Raw genomic sequence first — 27,164 nt, 5'->3', positions numbered from 1 at the left:
ATAAATATATATGTTTTTCTCCGTGCTGCAGGGTTAAACGAATGGATTACTCCTTAAAAAGTTCTGCTCTTATCTGCACTGTGCCACCCAAGTTAATCTGAGGTTGTCTGCTTTCCAACTTCTGTTCCGCCAACGCTTAACAAACACACACACGCACACACACACACACACACACACACACACACACACACACACACACACACACACACACACACACACACACACAAACACAAACACACACACACAGTTACCTGCAGGCCTGTTCAACTCTGCCCTGTGGATGATGTTCACATGCTTTTGCTAAAAGGGTGTGTGCAGGTGTTAGTGTGTCTGTGTGTGAGATGGTGAGAAGAGAGAGAGAGAGACAGGGGGGGGGGTTCGGAGAAAGCTCGGGGGGGCTCATCACACCATTTACTGATCAAAGACCCCGGTGGGTGAGACACAGGATGAGGGGTCTACAGACAATTTTCCTTCTACCCTGATGGTTGTAATTCATGTCTGGGGGGGGTGGGGGGTGGGGGGGGGGGTGGGGGTGATTAAGAAAGTGCCGTAAATTACATAAGTGTCTGTAGATGAGTTCTCTGGAGTCTGGTTTCAAATGGGGCTATTACACGTTGACAGGCCTGAAAAGAGAGAAGGGGAGAGGGAAATGGAGAAAGGCCACATGATCCAACCTTTTGATGGTCGGACCCAGTTTTTTTTTTGCTTTTCAACTATTTCAGTCGAAGCCTCGAGCCAAACAAACAGGTGTCTGCCCCCCCCCTCCCCGATCTGGGTGGAGCCACCAACAGATCTGGGCTCATGATACCGTGTTGAGACCTTCAGAAAAACAAGGCCCTTGTGAACATGGGAGGATTTCAGGGTGAGAGAACCTTGTGGTTGTTTTGACAGCAGAATGATAGAATAGAGGATAAAAACAAATGTGTCCAGATAAGCTCCTTCCAATCCCTGACTGGGCTGTAACAGAAAACAAGACCAGTCCAGTAACTGTTTGTCAGCTTCTGAGACTGAACAGCTTTAAGGCATTTAAACTCAAGTTCAACCCTGAAAAAAAAAAAGAAGCTTTACAGCGACATCTTTGTCAATACCTCATTCTCAGTGTGAAAAGAGAGGAGGAAACTCTGGATAGTGTTTTTTGATAGGAGAAGAAAAGAAATGGAAACGCCCTTCATAACTTTGCGCACAAAGAGGCGAAACAGGATAGCTTAGCGCCGCAGGGCGATTTCAAGATGCTACAATGAGGTGTGTCAGAAGAGAAGAGAAAAGGTCTCGGGCAATTACAGTGAAAGAAAAAAATAGCTGTGTCATCTTAGACGTCTTTTCAGAGTCAACAGGGAGTTTGTTTTTACAGTTCACATGTAATCGTGAACCCGAGCGTGAAGGAGCTGATCCGGCACCTTGATGACTCCTGGCTGACAGAACTCCACTTAATTCATCAGCAATTTGAAAGTTCCCAGTATGGTTGTGATTTAAAAAAAAAAAGCTGCACCCTGGAGATGTTTGAGCCTGGACACAGATCTGAGGGTGTCTCCGTCTTCCATCCTCTGTATCGCTCTGTCTGAGTCAAACTGAAAAGAGAAAAACACAGGGTCGTAAACAAAAAGTCCTTCAAAAATAAAATGCCACATTTCATGTTCTACTTTTACATATACAGTATATATATATATATAAATACATACATAAATATCTTACATGTACAACCAATTTTGAAAAGAGGCTAAAAAGAGAGAACCCAAAAGACTTATGTCGGACTCACGTCGGGTTAAAAGCGTCTCGATGAGGTTTCAGAAGCGACTCGGACAAAAGCGCCGCCCCAATCACACGCACCCTTTTCTTCAGGTTTATGTCTGGCTCAGAACAAAGACACCCCCCCCCCCCCCCCCTCCATGACCTCGGCCTGGCCCTTGACTGACGTGCACGGTCAAGCCTTCGGAGCTGCAGAGGAAGAAGCTAAGCCAACAAGTGGGAATGATTGACACGTTGGAGATAATCTCACCTCTCAAACATTATTGAGTATTCGGCTCTCGACAGTGGGGGGGGTTTCAGGGGATGTTGTTTTTAACCCTCATATCTGCTGTCACCTCTTTCTCCACCTTGTGTCAACCTGCGTCACCTCCTCAACACAACTCTGAGAACCACATCCACAATAAGACGCACAAATCAGGCGAATGGCCGTTGTTGTTCTCCTGCACTGAAAAAGAAAAACCTTGCTTTTCAAATCCGGGTTTGGTTCTTTCTGCTGGTTTTTGAAGTCTAACCCTTTCACCCTCTTGTGTTTTCAGAAATCCCGACGGAGACGTTCAGCCGTGGTGCTACATCGCCGACAACGAGGACAGCATCTACTGGAGATACTGTGACATCCCCTCGTGCCAGAGTAAGAAAACCACTGTCTCTCTCTCTCTCTCTCTCTCTCTCTCTCTCTCTCTCTCTCTCTCTCTCTCTCTCTGCTCTGCCCTTCCATGCCCTTGGGGTTGTATCACAGGCGCACGGACGTCATTTTCATTGCAATGCTCCTCTGCTCGTCAGCTATGAATAGATTTTACTGTATGACTTGTACACAGCTATTACCATCTGAGAAATGCCTCTAATTGCCTCCCATCAGCTCCTCCTCCTCCCGCCGTGCCCGGGCCTGCCCCCGCCTGCCCCCGCTTTAATGCGAGCTGTCAATCACGGCCTCTGTGTACGTGTGTGTGTGTGTGTGTGTGTGTGTGTGTGTGTGTGTGTGTTCATGAAGTTCTCCGTGGGCTCAGCAGCTTGTTTTGACTCGCTTTTTGAAGTGAGTGATGAAACACATCGACCTGTTTGTCTGATGGACTTTTTGGGTCCTTAATTTTATTTACTTTACTTTATAGATTCCAGATTACGTCAGAATTTATATTGGACACATTTATGAAGTAAAACACTTTATCACAAATATGAAAGATGAAATTTGGCAAAGCAAACCTCAAAAAATCTATTTAATGAATATAAACATCTCACTTGCCTCCTCAGTCATGATTTATATTTCCCACTAACTGAGTCTATACCTCTACCCTGTTTTTATTGTATTTCTCAGTTTTCTCTTTATCTGTGCTCTTTTCTGTTTCCTTTCCAAACACTTACATCCCAGTGTCTGACCTTTGCTTTACTTAATATCCACCGTGTTATTTTCTCCTGGGGCTGAACCCAAAGGCCTGACAGATAAATTCGCAGCGTGTGTCTGAACTTGACGTAAACTGCTGGACCGTTATCTGAAGAGTTGAAGGGGCGAAGTAATGAGTTGTTGTAATTATTTTGTCGCTGCAGTATAGGTACCAGCAGGTCTCAGGATCCTCCCAGCCCCCCCCCCCCCCCCCCCCATTATCCTGTCTGGGTAGCGTGCTTTCCCAAAGCCTGCTGTTTGAAAGGCTCAGTATCCATTAACCCAACTAATAATGCCTGCTGGCTGCACAGCCATGTGTGCAGGGGCAGGGTATTATGGTATTTTTGTGCATGTGTGCGAGTGATTGTGTATAGGAGGTTGTCTGCATCCCATTAGACTTTGGAGTGACCTATATTTCAGACCACTGTCCATTTATCTCCGTGTGTCTATCGCCCGACATCCTGAATCTTTGTGGTCTGGGAGGAAGGAGGAGAGCGGCCCCTTTTGTTCCAGACGGGTTTGCCATGTGCTGGTGCAGCCTCGTGTTTGTCTGGGATCCAGCACTTCACAGCGTGGAACACATCCCGGTGACATGTGGCCCATTTCTAACGGCTGAGCGCCCGTATCGGCTGCTGTCTTACACGAGCGTTTCCCTTTTCTGTTCAAAGTTATTCCGAGCCCTGTAACGTAAGGAGAGGAGCCGAGGCTCCGCTGCCAGTCGGCGTCATGAAGACATGTTCAGCAGAGACGCTTTCTCCCTGCAGGGAAACCATGGAGCTCCCAGACACAAACGCTCTGTCTCATCTGTTGTGAAACCACAGCCGCCACGTGGTGCCTCACCTCCTGGCGCTGCATCCGACAGCCTCAGCTCCCGAGTGAGAAAGCCCTGATCTCTGTGTTAGTGCTGCTGGCAACAGAGAGCTGCAAAACACTGTGGTGGAACAGAGAAAGGGCAACAGTGGTCTTTGTTTTCATTTCGTCTGGCTTTTGTTTTGTCTGAGCTTTCGTTTTGTCTACTTCTTTGCCTACGTTTGATGTGGAGTGGCTGGCAGTCGGTGGCCGCTGGCTGCGGCACCTGGAGCCGGCCGAGCGGCGGCCTGTCATCCAGCTGGGCTCCCTGTCATCTGGGGTCATGCCCCCCCCGGTGAGGGTGACACACCCTGGTGGAGCGCACACAGTCACAAAGGTCACATGGGCCCAGAAAACACATACTCGGACTTTTCCGATTATAGGGTAGCTCACGACGGTTATCATGTGGTGGAATTATCCAAACATCTCAAGAAGGCGCTGTCAGGGCAAATCGTCCACTGGACAAATTGACATTTCCATCTGTGTCCTGCAACAATGACACTGGTTTGGAGGCCCGTCTCCTTCCCAGGCCACTAAGCGCTTGTCACTATGTTCTGTGATTTATCGAGGGCCAGTTCCTTGTGAAGCGGATCAGCCAGAAATCTAACATTTTCAGGAAATCTCCATTTCCCCCCCCTTACAACTCTAACATCCATAAATGTCAAGAGTGGAAAGTTAAAAGTTTTGTTCTCTCTACTCGTAATGTCACTGTAGAGAAAACTGGCTGGGAATTAAAATCTTGCTGCCTTTAGAGCAATAATAAGAGTTTTGTAGTGTGAGCATTTTAAAAATGTAAAGACGAATATCTGTGAAGATTCAGCTTTTATTAGTGATGCAACATGATTTCCAAATCATTTAGGTTTTGAAAGTGGTCCGAGTCCAGATTAAGACAAACTCAGGCTGAAAGTTCATTCATGTGACTTCAAAATGACTCAGTTAAGTGGTAATAACATCTTACAAATTGTAGCACAACTCTACTTTGTGCCTCTTTTGAAAAAAAAAATTATTCTGGCAACTGCAGCAAATATGATTCATAATAAATAATTTGAATGATAGCTTCCTCATGCAGGGTGTTCCCCACTGGAGCAGGACATTGTGTTGTGTTGTGGCTCCCGTGTGTTGCCAGGCATTTGCCCCGGCTGGCTTGGATTGACGCAGAGTGAAGCTGTCAGGGTGAAGTCTGCCGAGCGTTTGACTTTGATCTGCTCGTTGAAATCTACTCTCTCAACGGGATGAAACCAAGAAAAACTCGTTGTGCCACTGCGTCCGGTTTTGGTGACGGGTTTCGGTTCAGTGACTTATAGAAAAATGCAAACCGACAATATGCATATCACTCAAAGGATGATTGGAGGATTAGTCAAGTAAAACTAAGTTGTGTACTTGAGTAAAGTCGGCCTTGTTACGTAACTTAGGTTCGGGCCAAGTTCAGAACAGTGTCTAACAGTTGTTATTCATTTATGCTTTTTCAACCCTCCCAAAATGTCAATATCAAGGATTTGTTAAAGTTTTTATTGCCAATTTCTTTTCTCAACTGTCAAAGCTCCAACTTATGACTTTGCCAACGCCACCATTATATATCCTGTTGACTGTATACACGATACGTTTAGTGTCTCTCTGTTTGTGTCACACATTGTTATCGTTGCCGACAACACTTCTCGGATAATGAGCGTCATTATCCTGAGGCCAGAATTCCCGTCAGTGATATTTGGATATTTCTTGTTATGGAGCTGTCAGTGTGTTTACACCTGACTAATTAACACACTTGATGGACGACTCGGCTGCTGCACTCACAGCAGGTTACACTTTAATCTTTTTGAACTATTGAGGGAACGTTTGATTAACCCCCGTCTGTCACCACGAAGCACCGCGGCCACAATGGCAGCGGCACCACAAGCATCTGGCAGCCGGGCGAGCCGCCGCACCTCAAGATCATAAAAACAAAGCAATTACTGTACGTGTTTGATCCCGGCTGTTATTACTGAACACTGAGGGAAGAAAATGCAGCGATGAGATTCCGTCTTCATTAAGAGTGATTTATGGAGCGGTCATCCCCGGGGACTGGGACCAGAAGAGTGAGTCTCTCCCAGCTTTGGGGGACGAAACTGAACTTTCCAATCGGTCAGAACTTAACAAGGCTTCACATAAATGTTTTTATAATGAACCTTTTTGTTTCGGTTACTGTTTATTTCCATTTTTATTCACTCGAGTACAAGTTGTACAAGCCCTGACTTCATCTCAAATGTTACAATCAGGTGGAAATCTTGATTTTTGTACTGAAATGTCTCAGAGCGAATCAAGATTGGACAGTTCCACAGCAAAAATGATTCATAAACAATAAAGCACCCTTCAAACCAGAGTGCTTTGCTAGAAGAAAAATCTGAATCCCTCAGCGTTAGGGCAGAAATATGAGAGTAAAAGTGCTGCAGATGAGAAAATACATCAAATATAATAAACCGAGTCAGTGAGATCAGAACCAGGTGAATTCACCCTCACGTGTAAGAATATTGATTTATGATGCTCGTAAAGTTAAAGAGGTTGGACCTGCTCCAGCCAACTGATCCAGTCAATAATTATAACACACACACACACACCTTGCACTTTAAATTATAGTGCTGTGAAGAAAAATATCATAAATGTGGATCAGAGAGAGAAACATCTTTGAAGATTTTTTTACGACAGTCAAACGGTTGAATGAACGTGAGAGACGAAAACAAGCGGGAGTGAAAAGGAGCAAGAAGCCGAGATGAGGCCTGGTGGCTGATTCCTGAACCTCGGATGCTTTCAGGTTCAGGTCTTTTCAGTATTTCTCTCACTCCGTCTTTTAATTCAGAGGCATAAGTTTTCCCCTAGGTGGTCTCGCACCAGCTTTCACCACAACCCACCCTTCCGACCATTATGCCGAGGCAGGTTCAGGCACCGCTGAGTGGAGACGTGTGTTTGTTCCTGTGTTAAAAAGAAAAGATTTACACTTTCAGAAAGAGGACATTTTTGTGAAGTGAGCTCATCCCTCCCTTCTGTTAAGTGGAATCTGTGCTGTAGGTTGAAACTGGGGCTGTTTTATCAGCATAAACTCGAGGTGAAATTTACAGAAACTTGGGTCTGGAGTTTGTCTTAAACATGTGAGGAACATGGCGGGAGAGACGAGCAGATGTGTTCAATCTTACCCGAAAACATTTGTCTTCTCAGAAAACGTCTCAATGGCTCAAAGCTGCTTCTTAGAATTTAGATCCGGTCACTTTTTGCTTTAGAAAAAATAAAGTAAAAGATTTTTAAACAGATGATCCAGCAAAACCAACGTTCATGTACGTGCACCCCCCCATGCAACCAGTGTCTCCCATTGCCTCAGGCTTGTAAATAAAAATAAAAACAAACAAAATTACTCATCATAAATGTTTCATGGAAAGAAACCAGCCTCTCTTTAAGTCAAGGATCACCACAAGTGCTGTGTGAGTAGATTTAGGAGAGCTGGTTTTTCTTCTTGCCGCTGGCCTCCTCTCGGGGATGAAGCAAACTTTACTGCTGACTTGTTAACTGACGATAAACTGGGAGAAAAAGAAGGAATATTTTTGAAGAGCTGTAGAAACCGAGGTTTTAATCGAGTGTTTTGATCGTCTCGTCTTCCTTTTTGTTTGCTTTCGTTCCAAGAGTGGAAAAAGAAAGTTTTAAAAAAGATGATTCCAGCAAAACCCAACAATCACAGAGCCGCCTCGTCGTGGGGAGGAAGTTCGTTAACCATCTTTAAACTGGAGGGAAAGAAGATTTTTAACAGCAAATCAGGAGACAGAGATTTTTAGATCAATCACAACAGAGCCAGGGATCATTTGTGGATAATTGTGGATTTTCCCCCTTAACACGACTTTATATCTGTCATCACCCTGTGAAGAGGGGTGGAGGGGGGAGGCTTGGAGCACACTCAATGTTATCTTACCCTGACCTCTGACCTCTCTCAGCTCCGCCCTCAGGTGAAATACCTGAGTGCAGCGCTGCGAGGAAACTCTCAGACAGAAACTGGAGCGCACACAAAAAGCTCGCCAGGGGACATCAGGTGCATTTAATCTCTCAGCCGCCCTCCCTCCCTCCCTCCCTCCCTCCCTCCCTCCCTCCCTTTCTCTCTCTGTCTGGCTCCTTCCCTCGCTCAACATGGCCGGAGTTAAATCCGCCAGGCCCATTAGGGAATTAAAGGTATTGATTACGAGGCGAGTTGGTTGTGTAGAATGTTTGCTAATGAGAACAAAGTAGACGGCCATTGTGTGGCGCTTGTCTCGAGGTAAAGCAGGAGATGAATAGCCGGGTCAACCAATTTATCGCTCAGACCTGCAGGGCTGTGCTCAGGTGCAATGATACTGGTTTATCACTGGATCCTGTTCAGGTTGTGTAGTCCGAGCTCACATTGTGTGTCTGTGTGTGTGTCTGTGTGTGTGTGTGGGTGCTTTGCTCATGTTCAGCCAAATTTGATCTAAATGCATCAGCATAATCAATATGACATTTAATTGGAGAGTAAGAGCAGGGAGGCTGCAGCCCTAATATCACAGACTGTGTATCGAGATGGACGATCCACAAAGCTCGTGCCAGAATATCCTGGACACGGCCGCCGCCTTCTTTTCACGTCGTTAGGACTCAGAGTCGTGATCGTTGATGAGGCGCCGTGGTAACAAGATCCTGCCAAACCAATCACGAGTCAGTCTCAGCTGTCAATCATGATGTTTCACCACTGTTTTCATTGCATCAAAAAATGTATTGAAACCAAACTTATTAGAAACACTTGAATTTACATCATTATGATAAAAACAACATTAAATTAAATAACGTGTATTTCTACTTTTTAATTTGGTCCCTGTCCCATCCACTTCCACGGAGGAGGCGGGGTTTATGACCTACACTGCAGCCAGCCACCAGGGGGCGGCACCTTTATTTACATGTCTATATGTCCACAATAATAATAATACATTTACTAAACAAGTAATAAAGACAAATTCCAGCTGAGATAGATAAAGTTATCGTGGTTCATCCTGCGGGGACCATGAATGTGTGACTCTAAAGTGGATTGATTTGGATATTCATCATCTAAAGAGGATAAACAGAAACATGCAGGTTCATATTTCCTCACAGATTTACTGGTCACGTCTCTATTCCCCTCTGGATAATCTATAATGATAATTCTCTCAGATTTCTCGACGGCTCCATTAGTCGTCGTCTCGTTCGTCCCTCAAACCAAATTGTTGACTTTACAAACAAGATGCAGAATGTAATTATCTAATCTGCCACTAAATTGAAATAGGACATAAATAATTCCCCCCGAAGCTTCCTCATTAAACGACTGTTTTCTTTTGCCAAACGTTACATATTTAATTCCAGGACTGATTAGATGCTTAGAAAAATAATCAGGAGTCTGTTTATAGTCGTCTTTACTTTCATATAGTTGAGGTATAATTGGTGGAAACAGCTTCAAGGGGCCGTTAGTGCCTCTTCTTGTATCCGTGTCTGGAATAATACCTTTTCTCTAACTTTCTATTTTTACTCTTTACTCAAGACTTTACTCTTTAGTCTTGTGGCAACACTGCATCAGCAAAGCTTTTATATACCAGTGGTCCCATGGGGCACTTTAACTTCCCAGTTCCCATCTATGCAGCTAGGGTTCGATCTGGGTCTGCGTGGGTTTCCTCTCCGTCCACAACCAAGAAGTTACCGCGGGTTCGAATCCCTTGAACCCAGTCTGCATTCTGCTCTCAACCCTTAATTACCCCGACTGCACAGTGTGTGTGTGAGACAATAAAGAAAGAACTCGTTAAACGCCACATTCAAGATTAAAACACATCCACGGGTTCATATAATTTGTTGTTTGTGTGTAATTTGAAAAGCGCTGCATATAGAACGGCTGCATGACTGTGTGTGAACGGGACTCGTTGTGTTCGAGGTCGATTAGACTGGAAGAAGCACATTATAAAAACAGTCTATTTACTATGTACTTTCTCTCTGTGTGGTGAACTTTTTCCTGCACATTCCTGGGAACTGGTATCGGCGTCCTGATAACCAGGGAGAGGTCGATCTCCTCCAGAGTGAACGATGATAAATGGACGAGCGCCCAGCGAGCTTATCCTCCGCCCGAGGTGGTCGGCTCATCTTTCCATCTCGCCGACCGCCGCCGCCGCTCCTGATATCAGCGACTCCTCGGGACACGGAGGCCATTTGGTTTGTGAGGGGGGGGAGGGCAGAGTGATGCGGTGCGGCGGCCATTGCTCATCTGGCCCCTGCATTGTTGAGCCCGGTCTTTGAGAAGGCACTAATTATTCATTTAAACCTCCGACTCCTTGCTCTCCCCTCTAATTAAATGGTTAGTCACTCTCCCAGGGCCCAGGGCTGCAGCATTGATCTCCTCCATCTCAATCTTGGTGCATCACACACACACACACACACAGACACACACACACTCACACACACTGCCCAAAAGTGTGTGTCGAACGTCCCACAAGCAAAGTCAGTCTGTTAGATACAAATCCGTCTCTCTCATTCTGTCCAGTAATAAATCCTGCATTGTCTCACTGTAGCTGTTCCCATTTACTGGCTTGGAGAAATTTATGATCCTCATAGAAAAAGCTTAAACCAACAGAAACACATCATGGTGATTCCCGGAACCTCCCCGACAACTAAAATACTGTGTCCAGAGACGCTTGTCCTGGGGGGGGGGGGAGTTAGTGACTCTTCCTCTGTGTCTCCTGTGTTCTCACAAGCTGTGCAGTCAACGAGGCTAATCACAGGCCTGATGAGACGCAGCAGCTGTATTTGTTTATGTATTGCGTATATACTGTACTACAAAAGGAGTGATACGTGGGGCGGAGAGAAAGAAGAAAGAGGAGAGAAAGAAGAAAGAAGAAAAAAGAAGAAATCACAGAGTGTAATAAGTGTTGTTTCCTCGCGTTGTTGTATTTAAAATTCCTGGGAAGGCTGTGCGTGTTCCTGGAGGTTGTGTGTGTGTGTGTGTGTGTGTGTGTGTGTGTATGTGCGTGTGTGTGTGTGTGTGCGTGTGTGTGTGTGTGTGTGTGTGTGTGTGTGTGTGTGTGTGTGTGTCAGATTCAGCTGGTGGTGCATTAATGGGCTGGTTCAACATACCTGTGTTTTAAATTACATGAATCCCGGCTTTTAGCAACCGGAGGAATGTGCTTTACCAGTCCTGCCTCTCCTCCTGTGACCTGGCGGCTCCCACATGCTTCCTGTCATGTGGGAGCTCCAACCAGTTCCTTTGTGTCTGGTTACAGTGGAATTGGATGTTAATGAAGCTGCTGGAAAGGATCCGTGAATGTAAAGGATTCTGATGGGTTTTTTTTGCCTCTAGAAAAAACACATTCCTATGAATTTCTTTTTTTTCACACGCCCTGTTACCAGAGATGCTTATCAGAGATCTCCAGGTCTCTGATGCCGTTAACTTTCTCCTCGGTGATGAACTCAATGTAGGAAAAATAATCAGTGGAAAACTCAGTGTCGAGAAAAGCGTTTCAGGGTCAATGAGGTGTGAAAAGAAAAACAGTTCAATGTTTGTGCGCTCACTTTGCTGTCAGAAGACGAATCATGTGATACGAGATGAAAACACACGGAGAACTGGAGGGAGCCGACGACTCGGAGCTGGGAAACAGATCCACGAGTTTGTGGGACGAGGGGGGAACAGGTTTTATTCTGAAGTTGCGTCTCAATCCTTTGCAAACATCTTCAAGTGTTCACTTCACGTGGAGCCTCTCAGCCGTCTGGACGCTGTCTGGAGTTTATCTGTAGAACACACTTCAACAACAAGGCAATTCAAAGTGCTCTGTGTCAAATGCAAAAGGCATCACGGCAAATTGTCAAAGTAAGATAAGACGAAACAGAAACAGCTTTTAGAAAGAAATTTAAAAAAAGAGTTTCTCAAACCTCGGCCAAGGTGCAACAGTCGATTGAATCACAATATCTGTCCCGGAAATGGGCCGGATTTCTTTCAGCAAACTGCAGGAATTATTCAGAAATGTTGAAGAAATAGAAAAGTTATTCTTGGATCTCAACCACAATGTAATGAGTTTGCTTCACCAAGTTTCGTAGAAAGCTCCTTTTTGTATAATCTTGATTAGAATCAAACAAACCAACAAGCAATGAGAAGGAGTGACAACAGGTAAAGAGGTAATAACAGAGTAAGTTTTATTAAATTACATAATCAAATAAAAGTCATCACTGATCATTTGTTAAATTTTTCTGTCAACCAAACGAAATTCTAATCATTTTTACCTTTTTCTGATTTAAATTGATCATCATGTATAAAGACAAACAAATGAGTAAATGTTGCTGAAATGTAAAATAATCTGATACAAGAAAGGAAACCTGAATCAAAGGAGAAGTTATTCTAGAGCAGTCACAACTTTCACAATGATTTCATTCATCACAGACCCCCCCCCCACGCCATCACCTACACAGCGCCGGCACTCAGCCCCATTTAAACTGACCTTTCTTATTCCCACGTCCAGATCTTTACCATTGTCCATTTATTTGTTTTCTCACTGAGACAACGACCCGAACAAAAATCACATGACAGGGATTATTAACCTGTGATGATCAATTAAAAGTCTAATAAAATCCATCAAGGAGTTTAGATTTCATCTCATCTGTTTGTTGTTTTTCAAAATAAAAATGATTTACGTAAACTCACTCGACCATTTTCTAAACGACGGCAATTAGCAACTTTTTCATTGAACTTTTTATACGAGCTTGATTTCTTCTTTTCTCTCTTATTATCGCCCACGAAGGAGGTTTTGTTTTCACCCCTGTTCACTTGTTTGTTTGTTCTGTGAGATTGTTTCCTACACAAATAAAAAATGGGTTTTAAATCCGTCATTATGTCTGTTTGTCTCCCACGTTTTGAAAAATCAGTCGAGAGTTGAACCTCCTGTCGTCTGCTGCAGCCTTTACTCCTTCTTCTCTCCGGCGGGGGGGAGGGAGGGGGCGGAGTCTGGGGAGTAAATCTATTATTGAAAAGAGCGGCACCAATAAAAACAACAACACTTCTCTAACTCACATCTTTCCTGTGTGTGCTCAGGTTTTTTTTTTCTCTTGCTCCTCCAGATGTCGGAGGAATTTTTAACTGTAATTATGTTTCCTTAATAACATGGCTGCCCCCCCCCCCCCCACCCCACCTCATCAGCCTACTTTCATGCTCTCGCTGCCAGAACCTGCTGCACATGTTTGATGTTGTTTGCTCTTCTCCTCTGTCTCCTCCTCACTGTTGTGTTGTGGGTCGGCGTCGCTGTTGTGTCTCCTGTTCCCTGCTCGACACACACCCGTGCACTTTGTTGTCACCTGTTGGCGTGGTGGCCCGTTGCATTGTGGGAAGGCGTCCTCGCCGCTCCTCTCCGAGCTGCCAGGTTGTGTTGAGTGTGCGGTGGAGCCGTGTTGTGCTGGTTGTGTCGTAGACTTGCTGAGAGACTCCTCCTCCTCCTGCTGTGATCTCCTGAGGTTCTCAGAAGTCTGGTCTCCGCCGATGGGAGAATTTATGCACCTTGTGTTTCCTTCATTTCTCCCCTCTGGCTTGTAAAGTCTAAATTCCACCATCAGCTTTGAAGTGTTTTTGAATGAGTTTGTGTGTGTGTGTTTTTATTTTATTGTACACAGAGATATTTGCACTTGTTGCACCTGCAAAGCAGATGTTTTAAAGGAGCGACGCTCAGGAGTTTTCATGCAAGGGCAGTTTTATGATAAATCCTGTAGATGCAGTGACGCCTTCTCTGTGTCTGTTTCCACACAAACCTCTGACGATCGGAGAGATATGATCCCACCAGCTGCTGCTGTGCAGTCCTCCACAGCCTCTGGGACGAGGAGAGGACAAAGACAGATGAACTGACTGGAGTCTGCAATCTTCCTGTCAAAGCAAAGTGACAAAAGAGCAGTGCTGCCTTTAATCTGGCTGCTGAGCCCTGCAGGAGCGTTTCTCCAGCTTCAGTGAACCTGGCTGCCTTGCTCAGGGGGCGGCTGCTGGTTCCCAAACAGGTGTTTATCACCATTCTCCTCTCCGCTCCCACAAACGTCACCGGGATTAATCAAGTGTGGATTTAAGCAATGGATTAGAAACTAGCAGTTTTTTCTCACCCTGAGAATATGAATCACCTCGAACATTATTATTACAGTCATGTCGAATTGCCCAGTTCTTAAATTGAATTAAAATGATTCAAATTGTCATGTTAAGCTACCATTTTTTTTGTTTTTTCCTCGTTAAAAAGTAATTTTTGTAGTTTCTTCTAAACAAGGGAACAGTTGCACTTTGTAAAGTTATTTTATCCGTATGAGGCCGACTGTGATTTGTGAGAATGGGCCATGAAAATGAAACTTTGATTTGTTCGTGAGCGGAAACTCCTAAACAGATCACCAGGGAATTCAGTGGAAGGATCCATTAATTTAGTTTTTTAAATTTCTTTAACATTGAACATTGTCTGTCTGTCTGTCTGTCTGTCTGTCTGTCTGTCTGTCTGTCTGTCTGTCTGTCTGTCTGTCTGTCTGTCTGTCTGTCTGTCTGTCTGTCTGTCTGTCTGTCTGTCTGTCTGTCTGTCTGTCTGTCTGTCTGTCTGTCTGTCTGTCTGTCTGTCTGTCTGTCTGTCTGTCTGTCTGTCTGTCTGTCTGTCTGTCTGTCTGTCTGTCTGTCTGTCTGTCTGTCTGTCTGTCTGTCTGTCTGTCTGTCTCCCTCTCTCTCTCTCTCATGTGTTGTACATGTAAAGCAGCGTTCACGCCAGGCACAATGTTAACACTGGCAGCAGCTGGGAGCACTGCGAGGATGTGTGGTCTTCAGGGGGGGGTTACTGCAGTTCATGTGCTTCTGAGTGATGCGTCTCCACGGCGACGGTTTAAATATTCAAATTTCTATCCACGTCTCTTTTTTTTTCTGTTTTGCAAAGTACCATCAGAAGTTCAGAATCAAAACCACGACATGTTTGACACGACCATGTTTTCGTTTGTCTCCTCCAAACAACCGGGTGCCAGTTGTTCGACTCGCTGTCATCAGACGAGCGAGCGGCGTTCAACATTCAAACGTCAGAGAAGAAAGTGGCACAACAGCCGAGCAGCTCCGGAGACTTTGAGTTCTAGGACAGAGTTGTTCCACAGAGTCGGGGGACAAACGGCTCCACAGTCTCCGAGCTGCTCGTCTCACTCCACAGAACAAGACACTGTGGTGACACACAAACAGACAGGACGTCCTCCTGTGTGATATCAAACTTGTGCAAATACCACATGCTTCCTCTCCTCTTTCAGCATTTGCATTTTGTTATTGAGCAAAATGACTCAACACAAACTGCCATGCAAAGTCTCCATCTTTTTATTACTGTTCTGGATCGGAGACGTTTCCAGTCGTTCTGGTTTTGGTCGCGAGGGATTTGATCTTAAAACAGGAAGCATCAATCACACTTCCTATTAACGAGGGTTTGTACTTAATTTAAATCCGCAATTGAATTTGGAAACAGATGATGGAGAACAAGAACATTTTGTAACATCACATGCTTTTAATTTTTGCAAGCAGTGACCACAGTTTTGGACGCAGTCTTTACTCTCGTCTTGTCCCTCTCTCTCTTTTTTTCATCCTGTGTCCCCCCTAGTTGGAAGACAGCAGTTCCAAATACACTGAAAACCTTTTTTAAAAGAAGAGTGTGTCTGTTTGAATCACAGCGAGTGGACGTGGACCGTTAGAGGCTTTGTTGTCACCTCCTCAGCTATAACGCTGAATTTAAAGGCCCTGGAGTGTGTTGATGTGTTTTTAATTCACTGCGCTGGGCTTTGAAAGATTGCATCGTATCTGCTGAGTCCACAGCGGATTAATGGAGGTGGGACGTCTGACTCGACTGTGATCTGTAAATCTGTAAATGTGTCAACATCCCTCTGTCTGTCTGTGTGTCTGTCTGTGTGTCTGTGTCTGTCTGTCTGTCTGTCTGTCTGTCTGTCTGTCTGTCTGTCTGTCTGTCTGTCTGTCTGTCTGTCTGTCTGTCTGTCTGTCTGTCTGTCTGTCTGTCTGTCTGTCTGTCTGTCTGTCTGTCTGTCTGTCTGTCTGTCTGTCTGTCTGTCTGTCTGTCTGTCTGTCTGTCTGTCTGTCTGTCTGTCTGTCTGTCTGTCTGTCTGTCTGTCTGTCTGTCTGTCTGTCTGTCTGTCTGTCTGTCTGTCTGTGTGTGTGTGTGTGTGTGTGTGTGTGTCTGTCTGTCTGGTCTGGGATCCATCGGTGGTTGTCAGCCTATTTGTGTCACACATCCCGAGTGTGCCAGTGAGAGGCAGCAACAACGTCCAGAACCCTGATTGTGTGAGATGTGTAGTTTGTATTCTCCCGTGGAAATGTGACCAAAGTTTTGGGAAGCGTTCCAAAACATGTTGTAGAATTTAGTTTAACTACTGCGCTCAGGAGCGGTGCAGTGGTGCAATGGTGTAGTTCTTCCCATGTCTGCATGTGGATGGATGGATGGCTGGATGGATGGATGGATGGATGGATGGATGGATGGATGGATGGATGGATGGATGGATGGATGGATGGATGGATGGATGGATGGATGGATGGATGGATGGATGAATGGATGGATAATGCTCTCATACTCTAATGTCCCTGTTGTTCTCTTGAGGCTTCAAATTAAAAGTCTTGGACTTCCAGATGTTACCATTTGTGTATTTCTCTCTGGATAGATACTTCACGACATGTTTTTCTTTTTACATTGCTCAACATTTCTCAGAGAATAAAAATTCTTCCCTCAAAGGACACACATCATACTGATATACTGGTTTATAATTTGTATTTGTCCTATTATTTCATATAACACTCTAGAGGAACGAAACACCAAAAAGCAGGACGTGTCTCCTTCAGCAACACAAACAGTCCCACATGTAGAAATCACTAAATCCCAAGTCTGATGCAACTTTCTCTCACATCTGACATCGAACATTTTCTAGATTCCAGTTCTTTCTAACACTGACTCCAACATCTCTGTCCCCTTCCCCCCCTCTCCTCCTCCCCTTCCTCCTCCTCCTCTCTTCTCTTCCGAGGCCATATTGTTGGCTTGCCGGCTGGAAATTCAGGCCAAAAATATTCAAGCCCAGAACTGAATATTTGCAGAGTGTGTCAGCATTGATCGGGGGCACGTCTCCACCATGATTATAAAACATGAACATCCTAGAGGAAGCCGGAACATAAAGAAATATTGTCCTCAAACTCCCAACAGCCGTCGGGACCGAGGGGAAGCACAACTGAAATGAAAAAAAAAGAAAATAGCCCTTTATATTTGTCGAGGACTCTGTTAATAGCCGGCGTGTGATACAGATTGCATTGCAGTCGTGTAAGTGATTTCTGTTTTTAATCCTCCTCTTATCTCTTTGTAGTGCCTGGGAACTTGGGCTGCTTCAAAGACAGCGGAGACCCCCCCACCCTGTCGGGCACCAGCGAGACCTCCAACAAACTCACCATCCAGAACTGCATCAGCTTCTGTAGGAAGCAGAGATACAAGGTAGGAGAAGTGGGGAAATGCATAAATGAAAGGGAAGCTTGTGATCCAAGATATGGTTAGTAATAAGTTAAATTAAAGCAGTTTCTGTAGAAGGAAATATTCACCTGGAATATAGGCTCCTAGTGGAGCAAAGATCCCCTTTAAATTCAATAAAACCTTATAGTTAAGTCAATAAAACAATGCACACTATGAAATATCCGCTACGGAAAATGACAACACAATTAAATCTGTTAGATCCAGATTTTTTGTTTGAATCTGGCAAATGTCAGTTTCCCAATTATATCACTACCCATGGGAAATATTTGATAAAGTCCAAAATGTCACAATGATAAAGTGAAATACTAATTTCTGGATCCGCCCTCATTGTCCAAATCAGCGGCAAAAACTATTCCGTGTTTTTTTTGGGCCCTTGTCCCATCGCTCCATTGAGTTTCATGGAAATCTGTTCCTTAGTTTCTGAATAAACTGGACAATGATGAAGACTTGTTTGTCCTCAAACGTAGAAACTTGATGAATAAATGTCTTGTAAATCGCCTCGTTCCCGAGAACAGGCTCCTGCAGCGCTCGGGTGAATTTATGTGAATCATCTGCATTTACGAGCGGCTTCCTGACAATTATCACCATGTTGCCAACAGCCGTTTATTCTTCATTCAGCCAACAAACGACTTGTTTCACACCAACCGGCAGATGATGAATCATCTCGACAATCAGGGCTGACAGATGGAAATGAGCGGTTAGGATCCCTAATGGACGCCTCCTCTCTCTCCTCTCGTCACGGTATCTGAAACGTCATTGTTCCTGGATATAGACAGAGCCAGGTGTTCATTCTGGGTCTAAGCAGATCCGGGTTCAGCTTCGTCTGCATTGACAGGTACTGACAGCCCCCCCCCCCCCCCCCCCATGCCGCCCCTCTCTCTCACTTCAGCAGATGTTTCAGGAGGTGGTGGCATCGCCCGCCCGCACCCCTGGACCGCCACCGTCCGTAAAGCAGATGTGACACGTCATTGAAAGAGCGAATCCCGTGTGACTGTGTGACAAAGAGCTGGTCTGATGAGTGACACAGCGATTCTTCAGACTGTGTCACACGTTGATTCCTCAGATGGAATAATGCAACGAGGACGTGGCCTGATGCGTGTGGACGAGAACAGGGGGGGGTGGGGGGGGGGGGTGGCGTGGATTCCTGTTCCATGAGCCGCAGAGTGGGAAGTGATGCACTACCTTCGCTTGTGTGGATTCATTTAGGGCCTGAAAAGGGGACAATGGTGTCCTTTGCAATGCAGGACAATAGGTCTTTTGAGAACAAGCAGCCAGTGGTGACGAGGTCAAGACGTCTGAAGGGTGTTTGGGGTTTTTGGGACGTTTCACATTCCTGCTTTCGCCGCGTTCAGGAACACTGACCGCTCCGATGTGACAGTTGGAGATAGGTACTTGTGTGTTTGAAAGGAGGCGACTGAGAGATTGTGGCTCTCAGATTATGCGACATCGTGAAATCAGAGACAAAGCGATGGGGACACTTTCGTTTCATTTCAAAAAAAGGGCCGAAGCAAAGTGTTAACACGACGTCACACGATCTCACGTGAGAAAGTTTCTATAAAACCATCCAACTTTATTTATTTTGATCTATGTTTCAATTAAATGTAAAGTTGCTGTGTAATCTTGTGTGATTTTAAGGAGAAAGTAGTAATTTGAGATATTTTTAAAACACGTTCCCTCAGTCGCTCTTTGTTTCGCTTTCTGGCAAAAGTGTCCGATGGATTTATAATGAAAGGCATTATGGGTAGAATAACCCCGAGTTTGTTTTTTTATTGCTGATGTGTTGATTTGCATGACTCCTGTTTTGCAGCTCGCCGGCATGGAGTCCGGTTATGCTTGTTTCTGTGGCAACGAGGGAGACCTGCCCGCCCAGGACGAGTCGCCGAGCATGGAGTGTAACCACGTCTGCTTCGGAGACCACACCCAGCCCTGCGGCGGCGACGGCTGGGTCATCATCTTCGACAGTGAGTGTTGACCCGGGTCACATGGGTCTGAATCCATGACCTCTTGTGACATGATGTTAAATAGAGTGTTATGAATTCAGAAAAATATAGAAAAATAACATTTGAAGTAATTAAAAGTAATATTAAAATGCACTTCCATAAAAATGTATGTATCTGTGGTAATAACCCTTTGTGCTCTTGGTGTTTTCACTACTGTGTTTTTGTTGTTTCCTCACATAAACATAAACTTTATTACGTATTTAATCTTGTATAGTCAAAGAAGAACTAGTCTTAGTTTGAGTGGAGATCATCTACTTGAACTGATCGATTCACCTCGTTCTTGTGTTTCCTTCCAGCTCGAGTCGGCGCCTGCGGTGGAAACTACTCCGCTCCGTCCGGAGTGATCTACTCCCCCGACTTCCCTGACAAGTACGGGGCCGGCCGCGTCTGCTACTGGACCATCCAGGTTCCCGGAGCGTCCGCCATCCTCTTCAACTTCACCTTCTTTGACATTTCTGATCAGACGGACATGGTGGAGCTGCTGGACGGACACAGCAACCAGGTGCTGGCGCGCTTCGACTGGCGCAGCCCGCCACGGGAGCTGGTGAACGTCACGAGCGACTCCGTCGTTCTTTACTTCTACTCGGACCGCACCAACCAGGCCCAGGGGTTCGCTCTGCTTTACCAAGGTAGGAATTCAATCGCTATGGTCCTGTTCATACTTGGTATTAAAGCCGTCCTCAGAGACCCAGCTTTAAGTTTGTCTTTTAGAATATGATTAGAATATGTCCTGAAATCCACTTCTGATCAGATCTCACTTCCTGGCTCAATATACAAATAATCGCGTACATCATTTCTATTAGCTAAGATCACATAATGTTGTTTTATCCAGTCAGATTGTACAGATGTGTCCAGATGTTGGAGTGTGTTGGCGAGAGAAAAGGGAGTCAGGATTTCACCCATTTGAACAAACAAACAAAATATACTGAATCTTGATGTGGTGGTCAGACACAAATAAATCACTGAGATTCCCACTGTTAAGAAATAAAGCAAAAACATCCTGGATACAGACGCTGCCATCTTGTGCATTTGAAGCCAGACTCTGCTTGGTAGTGATCGGGGGGGGGGGGGGCTGCAGTATGGAGGTCAAATAACAACTTAAAACTAAACTTGAAACACTTGAACAAACATCAGGGCGATAACAGCGACATCAAATCATCATTAACACGGAGGAGGTAGGAGTTATGACACGGCCCAAATCCTCTATCCGTGTCTGTTTGTCCTTAATGTGTCTTCGGTGCATTCACACCTGAAGCCGTCCACACGTGATCACACCTCTCCGATGAAGGTAAAACCAGATCTGAAGGGTCTCGCTCAGTGGAAGCAGCTTGTTTTGAACCCTTCACCTCCTCAAACCCGCCAGGAGCCACATTTGCATGCTGAGGCGTGTCCTCGCCGGCTGAATCCATGGGAGGCGTCTCAGCTCCGGTTTAGTAAACTAACGCCTGCTCGCTCTGTGAGGCGCTTGTCACGCCACCGGCAGAACCTTTTCTCTTTTCATTTGCGAGTCAATGTCTCACAGCCCCGGGTGATAGCGCATATTTAAATAATGTTTTGTTTTCCCAGGAACTCTGTCTCTTATCAACCTGCAGCAGGCTGCGTAGTTCTGCTTGGTGGATTTAGTTTCTTATGCCACCTACATACAGAGCAGTGTGACTCTCTGCGTCCTGGCCCCTGATGTCGTGATCTGACTTTGGGGCCGAGGAGGATCTGCAGTGCACAGAGAGTTGAAAACCTCACAGTTTGATTAGTGAACGTCTCCACATGAATGTTGAAGATGTAACGTGACAAAGGGAACGCTGTTGTTTTACATCATCTCTGCCTGGAGAATCTCAAAGCACCGGAAATGATTTAATAGATTAATTTCTGGCGACGTGAGCGGAACACTCCCAGATATAATTCAGCGTAGGTGACATTCAGGCTCACAGCTCGCTGCAGTGAGAGGTGATCTGTCCTCCCTCCTCTCTCTCTCTCTCTCTCTCTCTCTCTCTCTCTCTCTCTCTCTCTCTCTCTCTCTCTCTCTCTCTCTCTCTCTCTGCTTCCATCTGTAATCCTCTTCTCTTTTTCTCAACCGCTGCTCCCACACTAAGAAAAACAATATCACAGAGTCCAAATCCTCTGACCTCTGCTCGCGTCTCGGCTCTTGTTTTGTTTTTTGTCGCGCGAGGCGTCGTGTTGCCAAGAAATGGAATCAGTGGAGAAAAAGGTCACCTCCTGAAGAAACAGGTTTTTACACAGAGTGATAGAAAAATATACAGTGAGTGACGCGCAGAGAGAAAGACTCTGTGAGAAGCTGAACTGGTAAATACATCTAATATCTCCTTGGTGGCAGAGGGAGCAGGCGAAATGGTAAATTCAGTATAAGTGCTCTCAGATGACAATGGGCGACTTTGAAGCCTGGTATTTTGTTTGCAAATGGGGAACATGTGGGAAGCTCCGGGAAGGAACATCGCAGGCAGGTCGGTTACGTGACGACAGCAGCGTGATTCAAACTGGACGAGCGACACACAGAGCTGGAGTCTCACATTTAGTTCTGAGCGACGTGTCAGTCACTCACACTCAATACAGGAGGTTGTTTCATTTTGAATAACGGACTGAGAGATTTACTCCTGAAGACCTGACGGATGGATAGACAGATAGATAGATAGATAGATAGATAGATAGATAGATAGATAGATAGATAGATAGATAGATAGATAGATAGATAGATAGATAGATAGATAGATAGATAGATAGATAGATAGATAGATAGATAGATAGATAGATAGATAGATGGATAGATGGATAGATGGATAGATGGATAGATGGATAGATGGATAGATGGATAGATGGATAGATAGACAGATAGACAAATAGATATATAGATGGATAGATGGATAGATGGATAGATGGATAGATAGATAGATAGATAGATAGATAGATAGATAGATAGATAGATAGATAGATAGATAGATAGATAGATAGATAGATAGATAGATAGATAGATAGATAGATAGATAGATAGATAGATAGATAGATAGATAGATAGATAGATAGATAGATAGATAGATAGATAATTTGTAAGTCGAAGGCCATACAATCTATTTAATAATTTATTGTAGTAAGTAATTAAATATACAGATATTATAGAGTGAAATAAAGCGGCGTCTGAAAAGTCATATTTTGGTTTTGATTAACATTTCTAATAAATGACGGAGATGTTCACCAGAGCAGAAAAGTCTGTGTCCAATTAAGGCATTTGATTTATCATCTGTGTTGTCATAGCTCCACAGGATTAGAATTACAGTTTTATTGATTTGGGATCACAGATGCTGTTTTTTTCCGATCCCATCACTGTCAATGTTTCCATTCTTTGTTTGGGGAAAATGAGACAAACATGATGTTTCACTTGTTTGTGGCCACGGTCACAGATTGTTGACAGATTCCTCAGAGATTTCTCTTCACTGAACTTAAATGCAAAATTAAGATGTGAGGGAAATAATGAAAGAGTCAAGCGAGACACAAATAACCGGCGTGAGACTTTCCCAGATGTGTCTAAAAAATCCTCCACATCAGCTATTTTTAAATGAATCACATCTATGTTTAGGAGAAGTAAATGAAAGGCAGAGGAGATCGTATTTAGGATATCGCTTTTCCTCTGGGAACACGTAAAATCAGAGGAAATGGTCGTCACTCTGTGGTTTTATGAATCCAACTGGCCTGGTGCTGCAGGTGGAAACTGCCAACGGAGCTGAATCGTGTCCTGAGTGAACGGGAGACGAGCTCAGCACCTCCAGTTCCCAGCAGAGTCGATCCGTCTCTTAACAAAACGCTGTTAGAGTGAAATAGCCACTTGTGACTGTGCTGTTTACACTTTCAACACAGCGTATCCAGTGACTGTGCACTTCCTGCAACAGGCCTGTTTACCCACAGGAATGATTAAAGGGCCGTTAAGTGATCTGTGTCCTCGACTCGTGGAAATTCAGTCAGCTTCTCCTCGTCTGTGTCACAGGATTCTATCTCTGTGAAAACCCATAATACACAGAGAGAGTCGCAGTGAACTGTGCTCTGATTAGAGTTATATTTACTATTATATAAGAAAATGGAAAGTCCAACTTTACTACTAATAATGAGAAATGAGTTTGTAAGATTGGATGATGGATTAGGGACGACTGGTTTTCCAATCCTCTCTTCTCTTAATTTAGTTCCACACTTTTCCTTCTGTACATAGAACAGATATATATGTTTTCTGATATGGAAACTTTTACTTTACAGAATAAAGTTGTGTATTTATATATACAGAATTTACATTATTACAGGATTTATGTATTTTCTTGAGTCAAGATCTATATATTTGGTCGTATTTGTCTTTTTTTTATTCATAAAGTTTATTGTTAAACTGTAAAATATCAGGCCTCAGTTACGTTTCTTTGTCATAAGGGTTTTGATAACGACATCTTTGGAATCATTGCCAGTTTGTTCATGTATGAAACAGTGGATTTATCGGTATCAGGGATTGGGAACCAGAATCCAAACTGGTCGGGCACTTGTAAGCTGCTGCTCGTGGACAATCACTTGAAAAGAATGTGGATTTCGCTGTCATAAGCAGATGTGATGGTGCCTGGCAACGGTGTCATGTTAATTATGTTATGACTGAAGAAATTAAGTATTTGATCCAAGGATCAGTTTATATCTAACAGTCAGAATCACATCACATTGTCAGACTCAGCTCCAGTGAGATCAACATGTAAAACAAACGTCTGTTAAATGCTCTGCAGGTGTTTGGTAATAAATCAATGTACCTGAACTTAAAGCACCAGAAGAGGGCGGCTCACCAAAGTCACCACAACTCATCTTAATGTTTCCAACTTTCATGGAAATCCATCTATTAGTCACCTAGATATTTCAATTCCAACGACAAACAGACATCATGACGAGCGCCTCCATAAAAGTTAAAGATCAATCGGAATCATAACTTTAACAAAGCTGCGATGACACAGTTTGGTTTTATTGTCGTGATGTAATCACTTTGATAGTCAACATACAATAATACAGTTAATATGCCCCACCCGTCATCAATCTGCTTTATTACTGCACTCATCATATTGTGTTTATTCGTTTCCATCCTCTTGGCTCGAGAACATGTGTTTTACCACTGGAAATGAAATATTATCTGGCTGCTCGAGCGTTGCATCATCAACCATCACTGAGCAGTTGAAAAGGCCAGGATACTCTGTGCGTGTGTGTGTGTGTGTGTGTGTGTGTGTGTGTGTGTGTGTGTGGGTGTGTGTGTTTGGGAGGGGTTAGGGTTTTATAAAATGCCAGTAGCTCAAGATGATTTTGCATAGAAACTGAACCAGAAGTCTCAGCACCTGACGAGTGAATGAACCTCGTGTAACTTCTTGTTCCCTCAGCTTTGAGGAGCCAGGACACCAGGACCATGGAGGCGGAGGGAGATGATGAGGATGGCGAGGACGTCTCCAGCACGGCGGGACCTCAGCTGGCGGCCGGCGCCGGCGGCGTCACCCAGCGATCCAACAGCACCTCCAACGGACGATCCTCCCACATCCTCTACGTGATCACGTCCAGCCCCGGGAAGCCGGAGCACAACATGCCAGGTCAGTGGGCTGGACGCGGCCAGACCACCGGCCACAGCGCTAGTATGTGAACTCCCATGATACACTGCACCTACCACACCTGTCTCCGTCTCCTCTGGGGCGTTGTGGGAGGCGTCTTGACTAGAAGCATGACCTGATTTCTCTGAATCTGTTAAACATCACCTGAGGCTGCTGCGATGCTTCAGGAGGCTCGGTGACTTCCTGTGATCGTTCAGACGAGTTGTTTCCTTCTGTCAGTGACTCATGTTGCTGCTGCGTCTCCCTGCTGATCACTATCAGGCCGACTGACGTGTTCCCAGCTTCTTTTGTTTTCTTAAAACTTCCTTCAAACGTTATTTGTTTCCAAACTCGGTGTCAAAGGCCCGACTGATGTGCTCCTCCTCCAGAGGGGAACAGATGTGTGTTGATAATGCATCAACGTTTCCTGACAAAGTGCTAGCTGATCACTGCTACCAGGTGCCAGCGCTGCTCGAGTCACTCCGCTCGCTGATCCCTTCAGTCTGCTTGGGTTTGTTTCTCATCACCACGACACGTCTGACACGTCTCCCTCCTGCGTTTCTCTCCCTTGTCTCCGCAGTGTGGACCATCTACGCTCTGGCCGGCCTCCTCATCCTGACCGTCATAGCCATGGTGGCCAAGCTGCTGCTGCACATCACAGTCAAGTGAGTTGCGATTGGCCGAGCATCAAATGTCCAAGGCGCTTGTCTGTGGTTTTATATTTCACGTGTGTCTTGTTGGGAAAAAAACAATAAAAGAGGAGGAAGATGTTCACATTGGGTTTAACGTCCCTCTGCAGAACGTTTAATGTGATTTTAACTTATTACAATCTCTTCTACTTTAGTTTGGAGTCAATCCCAGTGAAAGATTAAAGATCCACTCTCCTGCTCACACTGCCAACTAGTGGTCACAACATGCAGTGTCCACTCATTAACTTCTTATAAAATCTATTTGGCTGTTCTGTCAGTTGCTCAGGCCCCTGCTTGAAAGGTACATACCCAAAATGAATAATGTATATCACTGCAACTGCAAGGTCTATATATGAGTAGTGTTAGTTTCTGCAGAGGTGTTATCATTAGTGTAAATGTTAGTGGGTCAAAGTAAATCAAGATGGAATATAACATACATTTCTGCCTAGGTTTTACAGTGAATATCCCAGATTTTGTCGCCCGAAAACCCTTGAGCAGAGCAAAGCACAATATCTATAGTTATTCATTTAATCTTAATATAACTTTATTTTAAATAAACTGCCGTACTAAGCTCTCTGATTAGAACTCTACGTCAGTGGATCGGCACCTTTAGCCTTTGTTCTCATTCCTAAACATACTTGAGGTCCTTAAACCTTTTTGTGAAATGATGCAACGCTAATTGAGATCATTTTAATTCCTTAATTAATTTATATAAATGATCGTTTAAAAGTTGAATCAATGTCAAGTCAGATGAGAGATAATGGAGCTCATTAAAGCTTCCTACACATGTACAGTAAGTGCCTTTGGGTTGAATGAGTAATAAACTTGGCATGTCATGAATGCAATGTTAAGAAAACACTGTGACACCAATTATACACCTCCTTCCTTCTTTAACCCTTCACTGAAATTCTTTTCCTTTTGTTGTCGCCTGTCGCTCATCTTCTCCGTGTCCCCCCCCCCCTCAGGTCTCCCAACATCCCGACGGTCAGCGGCTCCGACAGCTGCAGCCAGAGCACGGCGTCCTCCGAGCCCTGGATCATCCTCTACCGACCCTCCACCATCTCCCTCTTCAAGAAGAAGCTGAAGAACCACCACGGCGACCTCAGCCCCCTGGTGGGCAACTAGCGCCACCGCTGCGCTTTTTTTCGCCATTAACCAAACGCTACCGCCACCCACAACTACTTCTGTACAAGGGCCATCAGACGTCAGGCCCCTCAGACAATGAAACTCTACGAGGTGCTGCGCTGACAAGCCAACGGCCGAGCGGCTAAAGACAATGACAGTGACTGCTGCCCGGCGGCCCACGGGCCCGAGTGGCTCAGCACCAGAGAGGAGCGGGACAGGCCGGGCTGTCAGGGAGCACGGAGCGGGAGAGGAGAGCCCGGCTGCAGCTCGGACAA

The 27,164-nt window shown here is 44.8% G+C and overlaps 1 protein-coding gene across 1 annotated transcript in view; it reads left to right on the top strand.

Annotated features, from left to right (window-relative positions):
• Window positions 1-26,889, top strand: part of kremen1 (kringle containing transmembrane protein 1) — a 53,513-nt gene extending 26,624 nt beyond the window's left edge. The window contains exons 3-9 of the mRNA XM_061072299.1: window positions 2,283-2,374; window positions 17,321-17,445; window positions 19,289-19,442; window positions 19,778-20,110; window positions 24,875-25,120; window positions 25,656-25,740; window positions 26,730-26,889. Coding sequence (XP_060928282.1) covers window positions 2,283-2,374; window positions 17,321-17,445; window positions 19,289-19,442; window positions 19,778-20,110; window positions 24,875-25,120; window positions 25,656-25,740; window positions 26,730-26,889 — 1,195 coding nt within the window. The remainder of the gene's footprint in view (window positions 1-2,282; window positions 2,375-17,320; window positions 17,446-19,288; window positions 19,443-19,777; window positions 20,111-24,874; window positions 25,121-25,655; window positions 25,741-26,729) is intronic.
• Window positions 26,890-27,164: the final 275 nt, after the last annotated feature.

This window comes from Limanda limanda, chromosome 5 (genome assembly GCF_963576545.1).
Source record: "Limanda limanda chromosome 5, fLimLim1.1, whole genome shotgun sequence".
Classification (NCBI taxonomy): domain Eukaryota; kingdom Metazoa; phylum Chordata; class Actinopteri; order Pleuronectiformes; family Pleuronectidae; genus Limanda; species Limanda limanda.
Note: the sequence above shows the minus strand (reverse complement) of the source record. Positions and strands in the feature narration are given on the sequence as shown.